The sequence below is a fragment of the Ranitomeya imitator genome, chromosome 1 (assembly GCF_032444005.1).
Source record: "Ranitomeya imitator isolate aRanImi1 chromosome 1, aRanImi1.pri, whole genome shotgun sequence".
NCBI classification, from domain to species: Eukaryota; Metazoa; Chordata; class Amphibia; order Anura; family Dendrobatidae; genus Ranitomeya; species Ranitomeya imitator.
Window position 1 is genome coordinate 1,084,907,236 of NC_091282.1, and position 26,612 is coordinate 1,084,933,847.

A 26,612-nucleotide genomic window follows, 5' to 3' on the forward strand; every position below is an offset into this window, starting at 1 on the left:
GACAACGCAAATACAACGCAAGTGCGACGCAAGCGTTTTTTAAAAATTTTGGACGCAGAAAAAATGCAACATGTTGCGTTTGCAACGCACTGCCAGGTGCGTCGAAAGGACGCATGCGTCGCAAAATGCACCGAAACGCATGAAAACGAACGCACATGCGTCCCCAATGTTAAAGATAGGGAAGCATGACGCGTGCGTTGTTTTGCGGCGACGCCGCTGCGTCCAAAGCCGCAAATGTGAACGTAGCCTAAGCATGTTATATGGTGATGACGCAGTAACCACCCAGTCTTGTGCAAGTCCCAGCTTTCTTTAATGCGTGGAGTGTACATTTTCCAAAGTATTCTTACGACTACATGGTTCTTTAAAATCACTCATGTCTGTCAGTGGCTGTCACAGATTGCCCAGGATTGGTAATTCCTTACGTGTCTGGACAGAATGTGTTTTTGGCGTGGTACCTTGTTGATACAAAGATTCAAGTATTTTAGAAACCTAATGACAGCACATAGATCAACAATCATTCTATCTGGGTTAAAGGTAACTTTCAAATTTCATTCCCATCAGCAGTTTATCTATGTAAACCCCCCGCTGCGCTCTCTTGAAGAAGACATCACTCTGCTAAATTACTTTTGAGCTGTTCCCATTCCTAGTAATAGATGCTGTCTACATTATGGATATATTAATTAGATGGGAACATTTGAGGAATCAATAACGAGCTTCTGTTGTTCAAGGCAAATTATCATGGTAAATACAACCTTTGCAGATTGAGTTAAAAACACCATCAAAGGAACAAGTCCATGAAGATGATGAGGCTTTGTTGGATGCATAACTGTTTGTCAAGGATCTGTAGATATCCCAGCTCAAACCCATCAAAAAGATCATTTCACCTAATGATCAGGCAGTGTGTTCATTCATCAGGTGCCTGCTTACACTATAAGATAATCATGAAATAAGCATCATTAAAGGGATTCAGTCATGAGATTTTCGCCTCTAAATCAGAGAACAGCATAACATAGTGGCCGAGACCCTGAATGCAGTGATGTATCACTTAATAAGCTGATGAGTGTAGTTTTGATCAAATCAGCGTTTTATCAGCAGGAGATTATCATTAAAGGGTTTGTTAACCTGCTGCAATGTAGTCAAGCATAGTCATGGGCTCCGTGTAACCCCACCCACACAAATGATTGGCAGCTTTCTGTACATGGGCAGAAAGCTGTCAATCTCAGTATTCGGGGAATTTGAAGATCTGCAGCAGATAAGCAGGTATGTTATCAAAATTATATCCAGCAGCCCAGTAAATGATACATCACTGGAATCAGGATCTCTGCCCTTATATCACTGGAGTCATGATCTCTGCCCATATATCACTGGAGTCAGGATCTCTGCCCCTATATCACTGAAGTCAGGATCTCTGCCCCTATATCACTGGAGTCAGGATCTCTGCCCTTACATTATGTTGCTTACAGAAGGGGTAGCAACAACCTAGTGACAGATTCTATTTAATAACATTCTTTCAGTGTAAATGCAGCTGAATAGATGGCAGTGACAACTTGTAACATCTGTTATAAATTTTATGCATTTTTTTTTAATTTGGCATTTATGAGTTGAAGCTAAATCTTTCGTTATTTATCTCATTCTGTGAATCTATTCTTTCAATAAAAGCTTGTTTAAATAAATGCTAAACTAGGAAAAGGTCAAAGGAAGAACTTTTCTTAACCTAATAGAAGGATAAAGCAAACATTGCAGATTAAAACAAACAGTTTGCAAACAGAATGCCAAAAACAGCCATCTGGAGGCTCCGTACCTTTAGTAAGTATTCAGGCAATAAATGAAGCAGTCATTAGTGTCAATGTTTCATCACTCGATGTACTGATGCTTAACACCAATACCAACATACTTCCAAAACGTGTTTCTACAGCACCTCTTGTATCTTCTATTAAAATAGCAAATAAAGCGCAGAGAGGATGTGCTGGAAGTAAAAAGCGACAATAGTCTGGAGCTGAAAAGTGATTGTTACAGAACAGAGTGGCAGCCCGGCAGAAGACTTGGGCCCAATTCATTAAAAAAAGTTTGACAGAATTCTGGAGCAAATTGCTGTGAAAAGCCTCAAATTTTTGCGTAACTCGTTTTCATTGGACGTTCTCCCAGCTCCGTGTCACTCTGTGTGACTGCAGATTTATGAATCCCCCCAGCTCACGCACTGTGCGCGGCAGACATTTGCAGGTATCAGACCAGGGGACGGAGGGCATGTGTGGGTTATACATGCTCCCGGCCGGTGGGCATGACCTAGATTCCATTCATTTGTATGGAGCGAGTATGTCTAACTCACAGCAAATTCAGAAGTCTGCAGTCACACAGAGTCTCTGCAGACTTAGGCTACGTTCACATTAGCGTTAAGCTAATGTGCGTCGGGTTTGCGTCGGCGACGCAGCGGCGACGCATGCGTCATGCGCCCCTATGCTTAACATGGGGGACGCATGCGTTTTTTTTTTGTTGCGTTGTGCAACGCATGCGTCTTTTTTGGCGCAAGCGTCGGACCAAGAAAACGCAACAAGTTGCATTTTTCTTGCGTCCGATTTTCGGCAAAAACCGACGCATGCGTCGCAAAAAGCAGCGTTTTTGCGTGCGTTGTGCGTTGCGTCGCCGACGCAGCGGCGCACAACGCTAGTGTGAACGTAGCCTTAGCGATTTGGAATGGACAACATCTTTAAGCATTTATTTGTATCTAGTATGATATACACCATGTTCCAAATTATTATGCAAATGATATTTTTCTCGGATTTTCCTAGAAATCAAATGACAGTCAGTCTAATAAAAGTCATCACCCGCTAGAGCAGTGGTTCTCAACCTTTCTAATGCCGTGACCCCGCAATACAGTTCCTCATGTTGCGGTGACCCCCAACCCAAAAAATAATTTTGGTGGCTACTTTAAAACTGTAATTTTATTAGTTATGATTCGGAATGTAAATATCTGATATGCATTATGTATTGTATTCTCATTGCTACAAATCAAACATAATAAATAATCACAAAAACAATTACCGTATATACTCGAGGAGGCTGCGGCACCGAAGATCAGCTGTCCGGGGGAAGGAGCGGGACGGCGGGAGCAGGTAAGTATGTCATATTTGCCTTCCCTCGTTCCACACGCCGGGCGCCGCTCCATCTTCCCGGCGTCTCTCCGCGCTGACTGTGCAGGTCAGAGGGCGCGATGACGCATATAGTGTGCGCGGTGCCCTCTGCCTGATCAGTCAGTGCGGAGAGACGCCGGGAAGATGGCGCCGAGGAGCTGCAAGCAAGAGAGGTGAGTATGTGTTTTTTTATTTTTTTATTGCAGCAGCACAGATTTATGTGGAGCATTCTATGGGGCAATGGTGCAGAGCGCTATATGGCAGAGCTATGGGGCAACGGTGCAGAGCACTATATGGCACAGCTGTGGGGCAATGGTGCAGAGCACTATATGGCAGAGCTATGGGGCAACGGTGCAGAGCACTATATGGCACAGCTGTGGGGCAATGGTGCAGAGCACTATATGGCAGAGCTATGGGGCAACGGTGCAGAGCACTATATGGCACAGCTGTGGGGCAATGGTGCAGAGCACTATATGGCAGAGCTATGGGGCAACGGTGCAGAGCACTGTATATATGGCACAGCTTTATGTGGAGTATCTATCTGGGGCAACGGTGCAGAGCATTGTATATGGCACAGCTTATACTCGGGTCGGCTTATACTCGAGTATATACGGTATATGTTGAGAAATATTTATTACGAATTCCAATAAATAATATTTCACCATGGCATACCATGGGTTTAAATATAACAGTAAACAACAGTGCAATATTTTGCAACAGTATGCTGCCAAATTCAGTGAGATCGTTGTGGTTGCTTCTTGCTTACCAATTCAGAAATTCTTGGGGCAGTCTTTGCAAGGGCACAGCGAAGATCATTTTCCACAACAAGTCTACTTCGGTGAGATGAGTGCGGTCTGCCTGAGCCTGAGCCAGCGGGGGACGGTCGGGACCCCTGGGTGCAGCATGTGAGCGGCATTGTCGGGATGGCACGTACAACATGGAGACGACCCCCATCTAATAAGTGTCCACAGACGTCTCTCCCCCCACGGGGATCATCTGCTAGCACGGAGCAAAGGTGCAAAAGTGACCAGCTAGAGAGTGGTCCAACCTGACCGCTGCCGCCCCTATAACATCCATATCCCCTGATAGGACGTATGAGCAATGGCAGCTTGGGCCGGACGGACGGTGCAGAACGTCTCATCAGACACCGGACAGCACACAACTGACCCCAATGCTACAGGAGGGCCAGCAGCACCCTCACCCCCTTCAGTACCACCCTGGACCATGTGTAGAGGGGGCGACCGTGTCGCGGAGTCATGTGAGGACAGGGGCTCAGGGCCACAGGTTGCTGCCTGCTAGGAGCCCCCGGTATAAGGGCAGACATCATGGCTCCGCACCATCCAGGACTGCCAGACACAACAACACAGCTGCCGACCACCACCGCCCCCAGATCGCACGCCGAGGGCCGGCTCAGCGCTCACACACAGCGAATGGGTTCATCAAAACAGAGACTAATGTCCTGGCTGCCGGGTGCTCCGCTCACCTTCCTGGGCTTTTCCTCCAGGAGCTTCATTCACGCCCTGCTACTCTACCAACGCTGAGCCGTGGAGTCTTCCTGCCGCCCGCTACGGGGCCCGCGTTGTCCGGCGGCGACTTTACCGGAGCTGAACCGGCCCCGGCAACAACTTCCGGGGCAGCTGCCAGGCGACAGGGAAGGAAGACGAGCGCAGAGCAAGAACTGCTGGTCAGACAGGAGCAGACGAGCGGGGAACGGATCGAGCGGTAGATCCGTGTGCAATAGCGCTAGTGAGGCTGGACAGGGCTAGTGAGGCTGGACAGGACTCTCTGGTGGCGACCCCTGTGTTTTGGTCGTTCGACCCCCCTCGGGGTCGCGACCCCCAGGTTGAGAGCCGCTGCGCTAGAGTATACATTGAATTTTGTTGAAGAAACCTCCCAATGATGTTTTAAAGAACTGAAAATGCTCATTTGTGGAATTTGCAGCATTAGGAGGTCACATTCACTGAACAAAACAGCTATTTAACTCCAAAACCTCCTAACAGGCCAAGTTACATGTTAACATAGGAACCCTTCTTTGATATCACCTTCACAATTCTTGCATCCATTGAACTTGTGAGTTTTTGGAGAGTTTCTGCTTGTGTTTCTTTGCATTAAGTCAGAATAGCCTCCCTGAGCCGCTGTTTTGATGTGAACTGCCTCCCATCCCCATAGATCTTCTGCTGTATGATACTCCAAAGGTTCTATATAGGGTTGAGGTCAGGGGAAGATGGTGGCCACACCATGAGTTTATCTCCTTTTATGCCCATAGCAGCCAATGACTCAGAGGTATTCTTTGCAGCATGAGATGGTGCATTGTCATGCATGAAGATGATTTTGCTCCTGAAAGCACGTTTCTGATTTTTATACCACGGAAGAAAGTTGTCAGTCAGAAACTCGATATACTTTGCAGAAGTCATTTTCACACCTTCAGAAACCTTAAAGGGCCCTTCCAGCTGTTTCCCCATGATTCAGGCTCAAAACATGACTCCTGCAGCTCCTTGCTGACGTCGCAGCCTTGTTGGGACATTGTGGCCTCCACCAACCATCCACTACTCCATCCATCTGGACCATCCAGGGTTGCTCGACACTCATCAGTAAACCAGACTGTTTGAAAATTAGTCTACATGTATGTCTGGGCCCAATGCAACCGTTTCTGCTTGTGAACACTGTTTAGGGGTGGGCGAATAGTAGGTTTATGCACCACAGCAAGCCTTTGAAGGATCCTACACCTTGAGGTTCGAGGGACTCCAGAGCCACCAGCAGCTTCCAATATCTGTTTGCTGGTTTGTAATGGCTTTTTAGCATCTGCTCTCTTAATCCGATGAACTTGCCTGGCAGAAACCTTCCTCATTATGCCTTTATCAGCACAAACACATCTGTGCTCAGATTCAGCCACAAATCTCTTAACAGTACGATGATCACGCTTAAGTTTTCGGGAAATATCTAATGTTTTCATCTCTTGACCAAGGTATTGCACTATTTGATGCTTTTTGGCAGCAGAGAGATCCTTTTTCTTTCCCACGTTACTTGAAAACTGTGGCCTGCTTAATAAGTAGTTTTTTTTTAATTAGAATCACCTGGAAAACTAATTATCACATGTGCTTAAGATTGATTTCAGTGATCCATTGAGCCTCGAGACACGAAACCATCCATGAGTTTATTTGAAAAACAAAACAATTAAATCATTATGACACTTAAATCCAATTTGCATAATAGTTTGGAACACGGTGTACTGACAGGACAAGTCAGTACACCGTGTTCCAAATTATTATGCAAATTTCATACCCATATTCCCATCATATACGTATTCCTATCATCTTGGAAAAGATATGTAAGATGTAAGAAATACCGGAAAGCTGGTTATCCAAAGCAAAGTATAATTTATTAAAGCAGCCATCTCAAAGTTTTTATACTCTTAATATATTGTATTCATCATATTATACAGCACTGTGTACTTACAATTGCTCATTTTGCCTTTCTACCTACTGTAGTTTATTCTTCTCTTTTATGTGTTTACTAGCTGAAGAGCCCGGCGTTGCCTGGGCATAGTAAATATCTGTGGTTAGTTATAGCACCTCACTTCTCTTATTTTCCCATCACGCCTCTCATTTTCCCCATCACATCTTTCATTTTCCCCCTCACATTTCTCATTTTCTCCCTCACACCTCTCATTTTCTCCCTCACACCTCTCATTTTCCCTCTCACACCTCTCATTCCCGCCTAACACTTGTCATTTCGACCTCACATCTGTCATTTTCCGATCACTCCACTATTTTCTCTCACTCCTCTCATTTTGCACTCACACCTTTTCATTTTCACCTCACACCTCTCATTTTCACCTCAGTATATACATGTTTGTCATCTCCCTTATATATATTATACACCTGTATGTCATCTCCTGTATATATATACCTGTATGTCATCTCCCCTGTATATAGTATATACCTGTAATTCATCTCCTCCTATATATAGTATATACCTGTATGTCATCTCCTCCTGTATATAGTATATACCTGTATGTCATCTCCTCCTGTATATAGTATATATCTGTGTGTCATCTCCTCCTGTATATAGTATATACCTGTATGTCATCTCCTCCTATATATAGCATATACCTGTATGTCATCTCCTCCTGTATATAGTATATACCTGTCGCTCATCTCCTCCTGTATATAGTATATACCTGTATGTCATCTCCTCCTATATATAGCATATACCTGTATGTCATCTCCCCTGTATATAGTATATACCTGTATGTCATCTCCTCCTATATATAGTATATACCTGTGTGCCATCTTCTCCTGTATATAGTATATACCTGTACGTCATCTCCTCCTCTATATAGTATATACCTGTGTGTCATCTCTCCTGTATATAGTATATATCTGTGTGTCATCTCCTCCTGTTTATAGTATATACCTGTGTGTCATCTCCCCTGTACATAGTATATATCTGTATGTCATCTCCTCCTGTATTAGACCTCGTTCACATGCTATTTGGTCAGTATTTTGACCTTAGTATTTGTAAGCTAAATTGGCAGCCTGATAAATCCCCAGCCAACAGGAAGCCCTCCCCCCTGGCAGTATATATTAGCTCACACATACACATAATAGACAGGTCATGTGACTGACAGCTGCCGTATTTCCTATATGGTACAGTTGTTGCTCTTGTAGTTTGTCTGCTTATTAATCAGATTTTTATTTTTGAAGGATAATATCAGACTTGTGTGTGTTTTAGGGCGTGTTTCGTGTGTCAAGTTGTGTGTGTTGAGTTGCGTGTGGCGACATGCATGTAGCGACTTTTGTGAGATGAGTTGTGTGGTGACATGCGTGTAGCAACTTTTTGTATGTCGAGTTGCATGAGACAGGTTAGTGTAGCAAGTTGTGTGCAACAAGTTTTGCGCATGGCGAGTTTTGCGCGTGGCGAGTTTTATGTGTGGTGCCTTTTGAGTATGTGCAAGTTTTGTGTGAGGCAACTTTTGCATGTGTTGCAACTTTTGTGCATGTGGCAATTTTTCCGCGCGTGCAAGTTTTGCGTGTGGTGAGTTTTCCATGAGGTGAGTTTTGCACTTGTGGCGAGTTTTGCGTGAGCCTAGTTTTTGCATGTGGCGAGTTTTGCACGTGGCGAGTTTTGAGCGGCGACTTTTGTGTTTCGACTTTTATGTGGCGAGGTTGGTGTATGTCTGGTGAAATGTGAGCTGAGGGTAATATGTGTTCAAGCACGTGGTAGTGTGTGGCGCATTTTGTGTGTGTGTTCATATCCCATGTCGGGGCCCCACCTTAGCAACTGTACGGTATATACTCTTTGGCGCCATCGCTCTCATTCTTTAAGTCCCCTTTGTTCACATCTGGCAGCTGTCAATTTGCCTCCAACACTTTTCCTTTCACTTTTTCCCCATTATGTAGATAGGGGAAAAATAGTTTGGTGAATTGGAAAGCGTGGGGTTAAAATTTCACCTCACAACATAGCCTATGACGCTCTCAGGGTCCAGACGTGTGACTGTGCAAAATTTTGTTTCTGTAGCTGCGACGCCTCCAACACTTTTCCTTTCACTTTTTTCCCCATTATGTAGATAGGGGCAAAATTGTTTGGTGAATTGGAAAGCGCGGGGTTAAAATTTCACCTCACAACGTAGCCTATGACGCTCTCAGGGTCCAGACGTGTGACTGTGCAAAATTTTGTGGCTGTAGCTGCGACGGTGCAGATGCCAATCCCGGACATACATACACACATACACACACACATTCAGCTTTATATAGTAGATGTGGAAACAGGAAGTCTGTTCCCTGCAAAAATAATTCCCCTCTTCAACTATTGGCCTTGTTGCTCCCATCTCCCCATGCCAGGGCCTTTTGAGGTGTGAGTCACGATGGGAAAACAGACTTCCTGTTTCTACAAAGAGCTTAGAAGAATTCAGCTAGTCAGTTTAAATCACGTGTTGCCATACAGCTAATGGAAAAGAGAAGAATTAGCTGGGTAGAAAGGCAAACGGAGCAATTGGAAGTACACAGTGCTATATAATATTATGACTGCAATATACTAAGAGGATAAAAACTTCTTTAAAGCCTATCATATCCTTCCTAGCCTGGTTTTCTCTGAACCCCTGCATCAGTGTCACTTACTGCTTTTAAGCCCGCTTTGACTACTGCTTCACAGCCAATTTTCCTCACTAGATATGGAAAAAGTAAATGTAAAGAATTTGGAAAAATAAAATGTATCCTAAAAATATGATTACATTGATAGATATTTTTCCTAGGAGAAAATATTAAATATCTAAGTGTAATGCATGTATTCCAGGTATACTTGAAAAGAGAGGATACATTTAGTTTGAATGTTATATTGATATTATTCAATTTTTGTATTAATAATCCACAAACAACACACCCTCCAAGAAACTGCTCTGTTCCTCCTCTAAGTAAGCATGTAAATGCATTTTACAAGAATAGACCCCCACACCCAGTCATATATTAATATTAATGTTATATATATTTAATTACTATGTAATTGCCTTGCATCTTTATTTCTAGGTAGTTTGAATGAATTACATTTTGTGCTAGTACTTATTAATGGGGCTACTTTGTATGATGACCGATACTTGGAAGCTTCCCTGTTTTATCGTTATTGTACAGGATATGTGATTCACATAAGTTGGCTACTTGCCTAATTTATTTATTTATTTTACTCACTTATAGAGCACCATTAATTCCACAGCACTTTACATACATAATCGTTGGGGCCCACAATCTAGATTCCCTATCAGTATGTCTTTGAAGTGTGGGAGGAAACCAGAATACACAGAGGAATCCCAAGCAAACATGCCACTTTGCTCTTTTTTATCAAGCTTTTTGCAAATCATAATGTCTGCCCTGTGTCAGCACATATTCTTAATTCTTTTTAGAAGCTGTTGCACATCAATAGTTAATCATGGTTACTTGGTAACACCATGTAACTGGTCTACATTTTTACATGACCTGTGTGGACAATGGTCTAAAAATAGGAAACTAGAGTAAAAATCGTTTAACCCTTATTTCTATCTTTAAACACACTACACAGTTCTTTCCAATACTTTACTTTGACTTTTCCATGAACCATCTATAGATCTAGATTGTCAGTCATCTGTGAATTTACAGTCTGCAAATACAGGGCTTTTCCTTCGGCTGTACAAAAAAAAAATGCATTCAAATGTAGAGAGCAGGAGAAGGGATGACAGTGCTCCAACCAGAGGGCCGAGAGTGAGAGGCAGAGACTGGTGAGACCGCTCTTCTGCAGCCTGTGGAGGTAAGGTAGTGGTAATGTGTGCCCTGCGTCGGCTGTCTCTGGCTCTGTCAGTGCGCCGGCTTGCTCTATATTCTAGATGGTGCTGTGATGGTGACGTCACAGTTGTCTCCCAGTGATCGAATGTAGAGCGGCTGCGGTTTATAGGTTTATATACTGGGAAGCGGCACTAGCTGTGGGGAGCACAGAATGTCATACACTTGGCCATATGTAGGAACCAACCAAGCTGCATATCATATCCTAAGAGAATGGGGCACCTATGGTGGCCCACCCTAAAACAGCTACACCAACTCCAAAAAACATGGCAAATAAGAGAAAAAGGAGTACCAGGTGATAATTTTACTAAAAAACAGTGTAAAACGGATGTCAGCGAAACGCGCGTCGAGGCTGACGTCCGTCCTTGGGTTGACCACCTCTCTATCTCACAGACCTGGGTTAGCTTGTCCCCTTGCACTTTTAAGGTATTATCCGGTGTGATGTGTATTTTTTTAATTAATATGGGGGCATCCTTTTTCCGTGGTCTTGTTTTTGCATCATGACTATAATATAATGCTTGATACCTTGCACTGCTGAGGTGGTTACCTCTCTTCCTGTCTGTACCTCCGTGGAGTATGGGTTACTTTATTTAATGTGGTTTATTTGTTCTTTTTGATATTTAATAAAGATTTATACTGTTTTTTAATAAAATTATTGCCTGGTACTCCTTTTTCTCTGACTTGGCCACATGTAGCAGCATTTTAACACATCTGTATGAAACTTTTTCTTCAACTTTAAGGTACATACAAATGAGTGACTTGCAAAATCAGAAGATCCGCTAAAATATTTTTAACAGAATGTCACCCACTATCAGTGAGAATCATGACAAACATGTAAAAGGGCAGCTGCAAGTCTACACTGACCGAGTAACGAGTATATTCGCTCTTCACTAATAGCAAGTCTTTTATCTCTATAAGGTGTTTTATGCACCATACTAAAATAGCAATTATTTAAGGGGAATCTGTCAGTAGGATCAATCCTCCTAAGTGTGAGACATGTAGATCAGGAGAGCAGACTGTCAGCCATTACATGTCTCATGCTGGTAATGCTTGCTTTCATTTCATTTTAGTCTGTGGAGGCAGATTTAGAGGGAGATCTGTGTTCAGTCCAGAGATATTAACAGCTCATTTACATTTTAAGAAAAACATGGATTTTTCGGGAATAAGACATTGGATTTCAGGAAGCAAGGTATCATTTTATTCGACTTTCTATGGCCCATATGAACATATAAATGGCTTAGAAGAGTTGATCCTACTGACAGACTCTGTTTGAGAAAGAACTTTAATCCTGCATTGTTGCATATGGCAATGAGGAGGGACCAGTCCAGTGGGAAGAGATGCCCACTGAATTAGTCCTGTCATTCAGTAGTAGATGCAGCCAGTATTTCAGAGTTATGCTCTACTGTAGTTCTTCTTTTGCAGGACGAGCATGCGTAGATACGTTACATGCAGGAAACACAGGGTTACAATAACGCACACTAGCTTATGCTCTGTAAGGTGGGTGCGTGAACGAAAGCCGTGATCCACCAAAGGACACAATATAGGGAAGCAGCCCTGAGGACTGGTAGCCATACTTCCCTGTAGTATGCTTCTTGCAGTGTTGCCCCTCAGTGTATGTGCATATGATGTCTTTTTCAGGAGTGTATGCTCTGTATCCTGTCTGAAAAAGTGCTAAAGAAACACTAGAAAGAATGAACATATGCACTGCAATGTTAAAATGACTTGCTGGGCATATATGTTTAGTCTTTTGAGCTACCTTCAACAGCTTCAGGTTTCCAAAGCCATAAAATGGCAGTCTTATGGTAGCTTCTGCTTGGAAACCGCTATTTTACAGATACAAGCAAAATAAAATGTCAGTGGGAAAGCTGTAGTAAAAGTGATTTGGGAAGACGCCAAAAAAGACACTTGAGGAGAAATACAGGTTTTACAGCAGCTTCTGCTTGAAAGACTTGGCAGGTTCGCCCAAGTGTAAAAGATATTGTGTGCAAAGGACACAATCCTGAGATCACAGCTTCACACAACCCACTAATGAATACGGACAGCCACGCAGCACTGAGGCCTTCAATGCTTGTCCCTATTGTGTTTCCTATCCTTTGCTGTGGCGCTGCTGAGAGGACACAATCCTGAGATCACAGCTTCACACAACCCACTAATGAATACAGACAGCCACGAGGCACTGAGGCCTTCAATGCTCGTCCCTATTGTGTTTCCTATCCTTTGCTGTGGCGCTGCTGAGAGGACACAATCCTGTGATCACAGCTTCACACAACCCACTAATGAATACAACAGCCACCCAGCACTGAGGCCTTCAATGCTTGTCCCTATTGTGTTTCCTATCCTTTGCTGTGGCGCTGCTGAGAGGACACAATCTTGAGATCACAGCTTCACACAACCCACTAATGAATACAACAGCCACCCAGCACTGAGGCCTTCAATGCTTGTCCCTATTGTGTTTCCTATCCTTTGCTGTGGCGCTGCTGAGAGGACACAATCTTGAGATCACAGCTTCACACAACCCACTAATGAATACAACAGCCACCCAGCACTGAGGCCTTCAATGCTTGTCCCTATTGTGTTTCCTATCCTTTGCTGTGAAGCTGCTGAGAGGACACAATCCTGAGATCACAGCTTCACACAACCCACTAATGAATACAACAGCCACCCAGCACTGAGGCCTTCAATGCTTGTCCCTATTGTGTTTCCTATCCTTTGCTGTGAAGCTGCTGAGAGGACACAATCTTGAGATCACAGCTTCACACAACCCACTAATGAATACAACAGCCACCCAGCACTGAGGCCTTCAATGCTCGTCCCTGTTGTGTTTCCTATCCTTTGCTGTGGCGCTGCTGAGAGGACACAATCCTGTGATCACAGCTTCACACAACCCACTAATGAATACGGACAGCCACGCAGCACTGAGGCCTTCAATGCTTGTCCCTGTTGTGTTTCCTATCCTTTGCTGTGGCGCTGCTGAGAGGACACAATCCTGTGATCACAGCTTCACACAACCCACTAATGAATACAACAGCCACCCAGCACTGAGGCCTTCAATGCTTGTCCCTGTTGTGTTTCCTATCCTTTGCTGTGAAGCTGCTGAGAGGACACAATCTTGAGATCACAGCTTCACACAACCCACTAATGAATACAACAGCCACCCAGCACTGAGGCCTTCAATGCTTGTCCCTATTGTGTTTTCTATCCTTTGCTGTGAAGCTGCTGAGAGGACACAATCCTGTGATCACAGCTTCACACAACCCACTAATGAATATGGACAGCCACCCAGCACTGAGGCCTTCAATGCTTGTCCCTGTTGTGTTTCCTATCCTTTGCTGTGAAGCTGCTGAGAGGACACAATCCTGTGATCACAGCTTCACACAACCCACTAATGAATACAACAGCCACCCAGCACTGAGGCCTTCAATGCTTGTCCCTGTTGTGTTTCCTATCCTTTGCTGTGGCGCTGCTGAGAGGACACAATCCTGAGATCACAGCTTCACACAACCCACTAATGAATATGGACAGCCACCCAGCACTGAGGCCTTCAATGCTTGTCTCTGTTGTGTTTCCTATACTTTGCTGTGGCGCTGCTGAGAAGACACAATCCTAAGATCACAGCTTCACACAACCCACTAATGAATACGGACAGCCACGCAGCACTGAGGCCTTCAATGCTTGTCCCTGTTGTGTTTCCTATCCTTTGCTGTGGCGCTGCTGAGAGGACACAATCCTGAGATCACAGCTTCACACAACCCACTAATGAATACAACAGCCACCCAGCACTGAGGCCTTCAATGCTTGTCCCTGTTGTGTTTCCTATCCTTTGCTGTGGCGCTGCTGAGAGGACACAATCCTGAGATCACAGCTTCACACAACCCACTAATGAATACGGACAGCCACCCAGCACTGAGGCCTTCAATGCTTGTCCGTATTGTGTTTCCTATCCTTTGCTGTGGCGCTGCTGAGAGGACACAATCCTGAGATCACAGCTTCACACAACCCACTAATGAATACAACAGCCACGCAGCACTGAGGCCTTCAATGCTTGTCCCTATTGTGTTTCCTATCCTTTGCTGTGGCGCTGCTGAGAGGACACAATCCTGGGATCACAGCTTCACACAACCCACTAATGAATACAACAGCCACGCAGCACTGAGGCCTTCAATGCTCGTCCCTGTTGTGTTTTCTATCCTTTGCTGTGGCGCTGCTGAGAGGACACAATCCTAAGATCACAGCTTCACGCAACCCACTAATGAATATGGACAGCCACGCAGCACTGAGGCCTTCAATGCTTGTCCCTATTGTGTTTCCTATCCTTTGCTGTGGCGCTGCTGAGAGGACACAATCCTGAGATCACAGCTTCACACAACCCACTAATGAATACGGACAGCCACCCAGCACTGAGGCCTTCAATGCTTGTCCGTATTGTGTTTTCTATCCTTTGCTGTGGCGCTGCTGAGAGGACACAATCCTGAGATCACAGCTTCACACAACCCACTAATGAATACAACAGCCACCCAGCACTGAGGCCTTCAATGCTTGTCCCTATTGTGTTTCCTATCCTTTGCTGTGGTGCTGCTGAGAGGACACAATCCTGGGATCACAGCTTCACACAACCCACTAATGAATACAACAGCCACCCAGCACTGAGGCCTTCAATGCTCGTCCCTGTTGTGTTTCCTATCCTTTGCTGTGGCGCTGCTGAGAGGACACAATCCTGAGATCACAGCTTCACACAACCCACTAATGAATACGGACAGCCACGCAGCACTGAGGCCTTCAATGCTTGTCCCTGTTGTGTTTCCTATCCTTTGCTGTGGCGCTGCTGAGAGGACACAATCCTAAGATCACAGCTTCACACAACCCACTAATGAATATGGACAGCCACGCAGCACTGAGGCCTTCAATGCTTGTCCCTGTTGTGTTTTCTATACTTTGCTGTGGCGCTGCTGAGAGGACACAATCCTAAGATCACAGCTTCACACAACCCACTAATGAATATGGACAGCCACGCAGCACTGAGGCCTTCAATGCTTGTCCCTGTTGTGTTTCCTATCCTTTGCTGTGGCGCTGCTGAGAGGACACAATCCTGAGATCACAGCTTCACACAACCCACTAATGAATACGGACAGCCACGCAGCACTGAGGCCTTCAATGCTTGTCCCTATTGTGTTTCCTATCCTTTGCTGTGGCGCTGCTGAGAGGACACAATCCTGGGATCACAGCTTCACACAACCCACTAATGAATACAACAGCCACCCAGCACTGAGGCCTTCAATGCTCGTCCCTGTTGTGTTTCCTATCCTTTGCTGTGGCGCTGCTGAGAGGACACAATCCTAAGGTCACAGCTTCACACAACCCACTAATGAATATGGACAGCCACGCAGCACTGAGGCCTTCAATGCTTGTCCCTATTGTGTTTCCTATCCTTTGCTGTGGCGCTGCTGAGAGGACACAATCCTGAGATCACAGCTTCACACAACCCACTAATGAATACGGACAGCCACACAGCACTGAGGCCTTCAATGCTTGTCCGTATTGTGTTTCCTATCCTTTGCTGTGGCGCTGCTGAGAGGACACAATCCTGAGATCACAGCTTCACACAACCCACTAATGAATAAGGACAGCCACGCAGCACTGAGGCCTTCAATGCTTGTCCGTATTGTGTTTCCTATCCTTTGCTGTGGCGCTGCTGAGAGGACACAATCCTGAGATCACAGCTTCACACAACCCACTAATGAATACGGACAGCCACGCAGCACTGAGGCCTTCAATGCTTGTCCCTGTTGTGTTTCCTATCCTTTGCTGTGGCGCTGCTGAGAGGACACAATCCTGAGATCACAGCTTCACACAACCCACTAATGAATACGGACAGCCACCCAGCACTGAGGCCTTCAATGCTTGTCCCTATTGTGTTTCCTATCCTTTGCTGTGGCGCTGCTGAGAGGACACAATCCTGAGATCACAGCTTCACACAACCCACTAATGAATACGGACAGCCACCCAGCACTGAGGCCTTCAATGCTTGTCCCTATTGTGTTTCCTATCCTTTGCTGTGGCGCTGCTGAGAGGACACAATCCTGAGATCACAGCTTCACACAACCCACTAATGAATACGGACAGCCACCCAGCACTGAGGCCTTCAATGCTCGTCCCTGTTGTGTTTCCTATCCTTTGCTGTGGCGCTGCTGAGAGGACACAATCTTGAGATCACAGCTTCACACAACCCACTAATGAATACGGACAGCCACGCAGCACTGAGACCTTCAATGCTTGTCCCTATTGTGTTTCCTATCCTTTGCTGTGGCGCTGCTGAGAGGACACAATCCTGTGATCACAGCTTCACACAACCCACTAATGAATACAACAGCCACCCAGCACTGAGGCCTTCAATGCTCGTCCCTGTTGTGTTTCCTATCCTTTGCTGTGGCGCTGCTGAGAGGACACAATCCTGTGATCACAGCTTCACACAACCCACTAATGAATATGGACAGCCACCCAGCACTGAGGCCTTCAATGCTTGTCCGTATTGTGTTTCCTATCCTTTGCTGTGGCGCTGCTGAGAGGACACAATCCTGAAATCACAGCTTCACACAACCCACTAATGAATACGGACAGCCACGCAGCACTGAGGCCTTCAATGCTTGTCCTTGTTGTGTTTCCTATCCTTTGCTGTGGCGCTGCTGAGAGGACACAATCCTGAGATCACAGCTTCACACAACCCACTAATGAATACGGACAGCGACACAGCACTGAGGCCTTCAATGCTTGTCCGTATTGTGTTTCCTATCCTTTGCTGTGGCGCTGCTGAGAGGACACAATCCTGAGATCACAGCTTCACACAACCCACTAATGAATATGGACAGCCACGCAGCACTGAGGCCTTCAATGCTTGTCTCTGTTGTGTTTCCTATACTTTGCTGTGGCGCTGCTGAGAGGACACAATCCTGAGATCACAGCTTCACACAACCCACTAATGAATACAACAGCCATGCAGCACTGAGGCCTTCAATGCTTGTCCCTATTGTGTTTCCTATCCTTTGCTGTGGCGCTGCTGAGAGGACACAATCCTGAGATCACAGCTTCACACAACCCACTAATGAATACGGACAGCGACACAGCACTGAGGCCTTCAATGCTTGTCCCTATTGTGTTTCCTATCCTTTGCTGTGGCGCTGCTGAGAGGACACAATCCTGAGATCACAGCTTCACACAACCCACTAATGAATACGGACAGCGACACAGCACTGAGGCCTTCAATGCTTGTCCGTATTGTGTTTCCTATCCTTTGCTGTGGCGCTGCTGAGAGGACACAATCCTGAGATCACAGCTTCACACAACCCACTAATGAATATGGACAGCCACGCAGCACTGAGGCCTTCAATGCTTGTCTCTGTTGTGTTTCCTATACTTTGCTGTGGCGCTGCTGAGAGGACACAATCCTGGGATCACAGCTTCACACAACCCACTAATGAATACAACAGCCACCCAGCACTGAGGCCTTCAATGCTCGTCCCTGTTGTGTTTCCTATCCTTTGCTGTGGCGCTGCTGAGAGGACACAATCCTGAGATCACAGCTTCACACAACCCACTAATGAATACAACAGCCACCCAGCACTGAGGCCTTCAATGCTCGTCCCTGTTGTGTTTCCTATCCTTTGCTGTGAAGCTGCTGAGAGGACACAATCCTGAGATCACAGCTTCACACAACCCACTAATGAATACAACAGCCACGCAGCACTGAGGCCTTCAATGCTTGTCCCTATTGTGTTTCCTATCCTTTGCTGTGGCGCTGCTGAGAGGACACAATCCTGAGATCACAGCTTCACACAACCCACTAATGAATACGGACAGCCACCCAGCACTGAGGCCTTCAATGCTTGTCCCTATTGTGTTTCCTATCCTTTGCTGTGGCGCTGCTGAGAGGACACAATCCTGAGATCACAGCTTCACACAACCCACTAATGAATACGGACAGCCACCCAGCACTGAGGCCTTCAATGCTTGTCCCTGTTGTGTTTCCTATCCTTTGCTGTGGCGCTGCTGAGAGGACACAATCCTGGGATCACAGCTTCACACAACCCACTAATGAATACAACAGCCACCCAGCACTGAGGCCTTCAATGCTTGTCCCTATTGTGTTTCCTATCCTTTGCTGTGGCGCTGCTGAGAGGACACAATCCTGAGATCACAGCTTCACACAACCCACTAATGAATACGGACAGCCACGCAGCACTGAGGCCTTCAATGCTTGTCCCTGTTGTGTTTCTTATCCTTTGCTGTGGCGCTGCTGAGAGGACACAATCCTGAGATCACAGCTTCACACAACCCACTAATGAATACGGACAGCCACGTAGCACTGAGGCCTTCAATGCTTGTCCCTGTTGTGTTTCTTATCCTTTGCTGTGGCGCTGCTGAGAGGACACAATCCTGAGATCACAGCTTCACACAACCCACTAATGAATACGGACAGCCACGCAGCACTGAGGCCTTCAATGCTTGTCCCTGTTGTGTTTCCTATCCTTTGCTGTGGCGCTGCTGAGAGGACACAATCCTGAGCACAGCGCTTCACACACGTCCCACAGAAGAGTAATAAGGGAAACTGAACTGAGAGAATGAAAGCAATTACAGGCATTAAGGGACAGTGGATCACAGAGGGCTCATGGGAAAAGGGGGAAAGTGATACCCTACAAGACCACCCGTTTCAGACTTCCCTAAGTGAAATGATATCAGAGCTGCAGGGATTCAGTAAAATAAGAAAAGAACAGTGCTTCCAACACTCGATTGGCGACTGGGAAAACATTTGAAAGTGGAAACACCCCTTTAAGAAGCTGCAGTGTAGATTATCTGATATATGAGAAGTAGGAGAGTGAGAAGACATAATTTATGGAATTTACACAATTTATCCCAGAGGCTGTAGACTCGGACTGGAGGAGTGTCTATACTAACGTAAACTAAGCGAGTAGCTGAAAGCCCCGAGATTTGCATGCTGAAACATTACAGTGTCCTAGTGATAACTGACCCTGCACCATGGAGAGTAGGAATGAGCACAAGGCTAAGAGAGCAACTTTTCAGGTTTACTTACATATATACCGCAAATAAATACACCTTTAAAGAAGTATTCCCATGAAGCTTTTTTCCCTAAACCTACATAAATGTACAGTATATATAATGCAGTGTAAGTGTGTTAGTATACTTACCCATCGCCATCTTCCCTGCTTTCCACCGGCGCTCCGGTCCTCTTCTCACACACGGAGGATGGTACTTGAGCAGGTGATTGAGTTACCATTTATTATGGTAGACAGAAGTCTCTTTTACAATGCAATTCTGTGGGCCATCTGAAAAAGGCCCCATAGAATTACGATGTAAAAGTGACTTCCTGTTCACACATAAACCCCAGTGTGATCGGGCAAGTTGGAATCGAAAATGGGGGAAGATGGCAATTCGTAAGTACAGTTGTGCTCAAAAGTTTACACACCCTGGCAGAAGTTTTGCTTTCTTGGCCTTTTTTTCAGAGAATATGAATGATAACACCAAATCTTTTTCTCCACTTAGGGAGCAATATGCAAAAGAAGAGTGGTTCAAAATTCCATTTGAGAGTTGTAAGAAGCTTGTGGTTTGTTTTGGAAGCAACTGATTGCAGTTATTTATTCCAAGGGGTGTGCAACCAAATATTAAGTTGAGGGTGGCAACAATTTTGTCCTGCCCATTTCGGGGGTTTAGGGGAAAATTATGTCCAATTTGCCTTTTTTCATTTTTTTTTTGTGATGTTCCAAAATGAAATACCGTAAACGTGCATAACAAAACATGTGTAATTGCAATACTTTTCTAGAAGGATTTTCTGGAACAATTTCAATGGTGCCATCACTTACAGCCATGATTGTATAGTCATTTTTATTTCTATAGCATTTGCAAACGTATGAAGAAAAAAAATCCATTTATACAACTTTTAGATGTTTCAGCCTTACTATAAAATGAAATAGGGCAGAATTCTTCAAGACTGTTAAGTTTGCAAAGACTAATTTCCAGTTTAATAGTCCCGCTTCATTCACAAAGCACAGTGTAAAACTCACCAAGTTAACTTCAATAGTCTTCTCCCAGTCTTTCTCATTGTTTACTCCGGCATTGTTCACCAGGATGTCCAGTCTGCCAAAATGTTCCACTGTCTTCTGAAATGCATCTGCAACATAAAATGTGTCACATAAAGAGAAGCAGCCAATTTCTTTGAAGATCTGGATGGATTATATGAGACACGTACATAATTATATGCTTGTCAATGCTGCCACAAGTCTGTAAATCATGGCGATGAATAATTTACTTCATCTGCTCCAGGTGCTGTGATTTTATGTCTTAGACTGATCTCTCATACTAACATTATCAAACATAGTAAAATGATTTCTCCATTTAATGTATTGATGAATTGTATTATTCTATCCAAAGTTGATTACAGAGTAACTTTTATGCCCTTGTTCTGTATTCGAAAGTTAATGTGCTGTTTGCATTGTGCTGCATATGTTCAATAATAAATTAACAGTCAATCAACTGCATATCAGACTATCTATAAGGAGATATCAAGTCTGTGATACCAATAGCTATCCAAATAATGAAATATGTGTCCCATAATGTTCCTATATTTTGCTTGTTGGAGCAGAAGTTTGTACTTCAGAGCTGATATTCTTAAAAGCAGAAATGCTTCTGTTTATACTATGGCTTGAAATAAGTAAGAAATCATACCAATTGTCAACCAGTTAGAGGCTGTATGTTCTGGTCACCCACACAAATCCAATATGTTCACCCCACCACACTTCTTCTCCTCTCCTTACATATGTGATCCTGTGGTGTATATTACTTATGTATCTATATAATATCTGTATTCCCACAGCAGCAATATACTGTAGCTGTATAGTCGTCTTAGAATCCCTGATTGCGCCTTTTAAAGTGTTCTTTCATTTTACTAATTTGCTAAGGCTTGGTTCACATAGCGTTTGCCACTGCCTTCAGTGGATTCGGGGCAGAGGGGACCTACGTCTTGCGCCTGAACCCTGGCAAAACAGGATTCGGGCGTAAGTTCCAACAGTGCTCTGTCGTGCATCATACTCGGCCTTATACGCCTATTAGAGACGGCAAGGCATATTCAACTGTGTCTTGTTATCTGCCTCCAACAGGCCGAAAATTATATCCGACTGGGCACACTGTGACTCCGTCTGCATCATTTCCGTCAATGGCCCTGTCGGCGCATAATGATGCAGACGGATTCACTGCGTTCTCTGTCGGACATGTTTTTTGGCCTAGTTGAGGCCAGAATCAAGACACAGTTTGCCTTAATTTCTGCCTCCAATAGGCGTACATGGCTTAAAATTATAAACTAAAGAGCACGTGGTGACTTCGGCTGCATCATTTTTGTCAATGGGCCCGCCGGAGCTTACTCCCGAATCCCATTCTGAGGGGGTTCAGACACTATGTGAACTCAGCTGAATATATTGTAATATACCAAGAGAATGCATTTTATCTATCTCTGATAATTATAATCGCGGCTTTACTATTCTCTGAACTCTGAGCTGCTGTTCCAGAGGTCAGGATGGATTTCTTTGACTTCCCCTCCCCACACTTATCTTTACCTTTCAGCTGTTCTTGGTCGGTGACATCACACTGGATAAACAATATCCGGTTACTTCCAAACTGCTCATCAAGAGAAGCCTTACACTGCTCACCGGCTATGCGATTTAGGTCCACCATTGCCAACTAGACAAGAAAGCACACGGGAACACATGAGTAATTCTACATGCGGACATGTATGCTTAGCTTCCATTATATCAGTAGGTGTGATCCTTATATTGGCCAGAGCAGAACCCTCCATACTGAAAGGTGCCAGAGAACATTTAGTACATCAGCACATTTGTGATACCCTTATCACCAACATAAATAGCGAGATTTTATTACTAGATAATAGGACGTAGACGTATAAATCACATTTTGAACCACATTTAGAATAAATCTATATATTTGATGATGACCTTTGCAGTAACTCCTGAGTTCACCCCATTTATGAATTTCCAGAATACCATTAAGTATACCATAAAGTGTAAAATCATAGGTACCAAATAACATCGTGCCGAAATAACAGTGGTGTAAAACATACAGTTCCCTGCCCCTATAATATAGTGTACAGTGCCCAAAGAGAAGTGCCATACAATGCCTACAGAAATACCAGCACGTGGTGCTCAAATTAAACCGACATACAGTAACCAAATGACAGCTCCAAACATAAAGGTTTAATAATAGTGCTAGAAATGTCTAAACTATACAGATAAACAAATAATATTAAGAATAGGTAAAAATTGAAATTTGAAACAACAGATTTTACCTAAAAATTTGTCACCCTCACTTTTCTCCAAATACGTCAGCAGGTCTAATCAGTGACTAATAGAAACTACATGTTCCATGTTTTTATTTTATTTTTGTTGAGTTGCACAAGACGTTTGCTCACGAGGTGTCCTCCTGCAGATATCACTTATTTAGACTAGCAGGAGGACCGAATCATACTTGGAAGAGCTCCACCACCGCACCTGCAGATGCTTCCAAACATTCCGGATTTATTAGCACAGACAAGGCCACATAATTCTTCCTACTAATGAAGATAACTGGTAGTTTTGTTCTGAATCTTAAGAATTCTATCTATTTATAGTGTACATGAAATATGGTCCTCACAAAAATAATTATACTGGATATTTATAACAGAAAAGAATATGAACACAAAATAGGTAAGAAAACTGAATAAAAAACATTAGATATCTTTAGCTACAAAAATGCTGCTTTCACTTTGATTTGTCCTGAATACCTAAGTTAAAGCAAATTGGATTGTGAGATTGAGAAACGGAACTTGTGTGAATCGTGGCGATCTCTATACAGTGCAGCTGAAGATGCTGGCTCTATACACTGTATGCAATGAGCGAACAATGTGTAAAGACAAACTACTATGAGAAGATGTTAGTATAGAAGTCAATACAATATATTGTTCTGCTGTAACGCATTCAGCTCTCAGGGTTTGTTCTGGAATGTGGACAAAAACCAGAGAACCTGGGGGAAACCCACACATACACGGGGAGAACATACAAACGCCTTGCAGATGATGTCCTTGGTGGGATTTGAACCCAGGACCCAGTGCTGCAATGTTAATCACTGAGCCATCGTGCTACACGTAGAGATAAATGGGCATTTGAACAAGTGAGTAGTTCAGGACAGTGAGACCCATAAGGCTGGATGCTGGGCATTGTGATTCTACATGACTGATAAGAACAGCTTGTCAGGAGCTGATAGGGAAGTGAACAGCTACTTGCAATAGATAAATCAGCAATGACTGGTATGTTAAGAGTCAACTTTTCTCTTAAAATGTAACTACTAAAAACACTGGTGGTCACGCTCCATGGAAACAAGCTGTACACTATGAAAGATAAAAGTTCTCATTGCATGATAATAACAGTAGCTAGAAAAGCAAGTCAGTTGCAAACTTTATTTTTTCATACTAACTAATTAAAGCGGTTTAATAACTTGAGAATATCCCTTGAAGACCCAGGAGCTTTAAACTACCCCTCTTATTCAAAGAACTTGTGATTGACCTAAAAATTGTAACATAATGAGCGCACACATAATGAGCTCAACTCGCCAAGACACCAAGGAGAGCAGACGTGTCTGTCTGCTCTCTGCTGGATGAGGACAATAAGGTGCCGTGCTAGTGGCAGCCCATTGCAGCAGCAATAGTTTTGTTTTAGTTTTGTTTTGTTTTATTTTGTTTTACTTTACTTTATTTTGGAATTATTTTTGTTATGTGTGAACCTTTTTCTTTCTGAACCTCAGCTTTTTTGGTACTCCTAAGGAATTTTCTTTTCCTCAGTACCTTCTCCTTCTGAACTTGGATCCGCTGGAATGCTTCCCTTGGATTTATGCTGAACCCTTGGATTTATGCTGAACCCTTGGATTTCCCCTTGGCTGGTGCTTCTGAACCTGGGATCCTCTGATTTGTTTCCCTGGATGCATACTGCTACCCACAGCTTTCTGGATGTATGCTTCTGATCCTTGGCTCCCCTGGAAGGTTTCCCTTGGATGTTTGCGGCTACCCGCAGCTATCTGGATTTACAGTGCATTTGTGATCACCTTGCAACCTAGGACTGGTATTATACGCACCTACTGCCAGGCGGCCACTACCTGTCTGGGAATTGGCACAGCTATGTCTGGAGGCGTGCACTGTATATCTCCCTACACGGACAGGCTTAGTGCGACTAACATGGGCAAGGTTTTGATTGATGTCCCTAAGTCTGTTCATAAAAGTGTTGCTTACTCAAGGGGCCGACTTCTGGAGCTGCGCGGGCTAATGCCTTCTCCTGCAGTGGGTAGACCACGTGTCCCGTGTGAGGTAAGGCGACCCTACAGAGGCTGCAGAGCGGGCAAAAAACTTAAGGCAAGGCGAAGACGGTTCAAACCTGTAGTTCCGTCCATCATCATGGGGAATGTTCAATCACTGGGTAATAAGTCGGATGAACTGCTGGGATTAATACGGACCCAGAGGGAATACAAAGAATGCAGTTTGATATGCTTTACTGAAACATGGATCCCGGACTCAAGTGTTTCAGTACCAGGATTTCACATGGTTCGGGCGGATAGAGACACTATGAAGAGCGGCAAAAAAAAGGGCGGTGGAGTTATACTCTACATAAACAATGGTTGGTGCAATCAGGGGCATGTGACTGTAAAGGAGCGCCATTGTTGTCTGAACATTGAATTGCTAGCTGTTGGCCTCAGACCTTACTATATTCCTAGAGAATTCTCGCTTGTTACTGCAATAGTGTTGTACATACCACCAACTGCAACCATGAGGCTGCAGGTAAAGTGCTGTCAGGAGTCATTGCTCGGCTCCAGCTGAAACACCCCAACTCGCTTACTGTAATCTCTGGGGATTTTAACTGAGCTAAAATTTCTACTGCCTTACCTAAATTTTATCAATTTGTTAAATGTACAACACGTGACAAAAATTACGTTGGACTTACTCTATGCGAATGTCAAGAATGCTTATTCATCCTCTACCCTGCCGCCCTTGGGGAAGTCTGATCACAATCTTGTACTATTGTCACCAGTCTACCAACCTGTTGTTAGTACACAGCCTGCTAAGATTAAATCAGTTAGAGTGTGGAATCCAACAAATGAACAGGCTTTACAGGATTGCTTTCATCTTACAGACTGGGATGTGCTGCTTGGGACAATGGACGAGTATACAAATGTTAATGAAGTGGTTGGTAGAGTGACTGACTACATTAAAGGTACCTTCACACATAACGATATTGTTAACGATATCGTTGCTATTTGTGACGTAGCAACGATATCGTTAATGAAATCGTTATGTGTGACAGCGACCAACGATCAGGCCCCTGCTGGGAGATCGTTGGTCGCTGAATAAAGTCCAGAACTTTATTTCGTCGCTGGACTCCCTGGAGACATCGCTGGATCGGCGTGTGTGACACCGATCCAGCGATGTCTTCACTGGTAACCAGGGTAAACATCGGGTAACTAAGCGCAGGGCCGCGCTTAGTAACCCGATGTTTACCCTGGTTACCATGTTAAAAGTAAAAAAAAACAAACAGTACATACTTACCTACAGCTGTCTGTCCTCCAGCGCTGCGCTCTGCACTCCTCCTGTACTGGCTGTGAGCCGGAAAGCAGAGCGGTGACGTCACCGCTCTGCTTTCCGGCTCCCAGACAGTACAGGAGGAGAGCAGAGAAGCAGAGCGCAGCGCTGGAGGACAGACGGCTGTAGGTAAGTATGTACTGTTTGTTTTTTTTTACTTTTAGCATGGTAACCAGGGTAAACATCGGGTTACTAAGCGCGGCCCTGCGCTTAGTTACCCGATGTTTACCCTGGTTACCGGCATCGTTGGTCGCTGGAGAGCGGTCTGTGTGACAGCTCTCCAGCGACCAAACAGCGACGCTGCAGCGATTCGGATCGTTGTCGGTATCGCTGCAGCGTCGCTAAATGTGAAGGGGCCTTTACTTCTGCACTGATATGTTGGTGCCGACTAAAAAGATTAGGTGTTTTGCAAACAACAAGCCATGGATAACAAAGGAATTGAAGCATTTGCTCAACAGGAAAAAAAAGGCATTTAAACTGGGTGACAAAGAGGAAATTAAACTG

At 44.5% G+C, this 26,612-nt stretch overlaps 1 protein-coding gene across 2 annotated transcripts in view; it reads right to left on the reverse strand.

Moving 5' to 3' along the window:
* HPGD (15-hydroxyprostaglandin dehydrogenase) overlaps positions 1-26,612 on the reverse strand; it is an 84,338-nt gene that overhangs the window by 37,775 nt on the left and 19,951 nt on the right. For both annotated transcript variants that reach the window (XM_069744248.1, XM_069744249.1), the window contains exons 2-3: positions 22,051-22,174; positions 20,506-20,612 (exon numbers count right to left, since the gene is read on the reverse strand). In XM_069744248.1, coding sequence (XP_069600349.1) covers positions 20,506-20,612; positions 22,051-22,174 — 231 coding nt within the window. The remainder of the gene's footprint in view (positions 1-20,505; positions 20,613-22,050; positions 22,175-26,612) is intronic.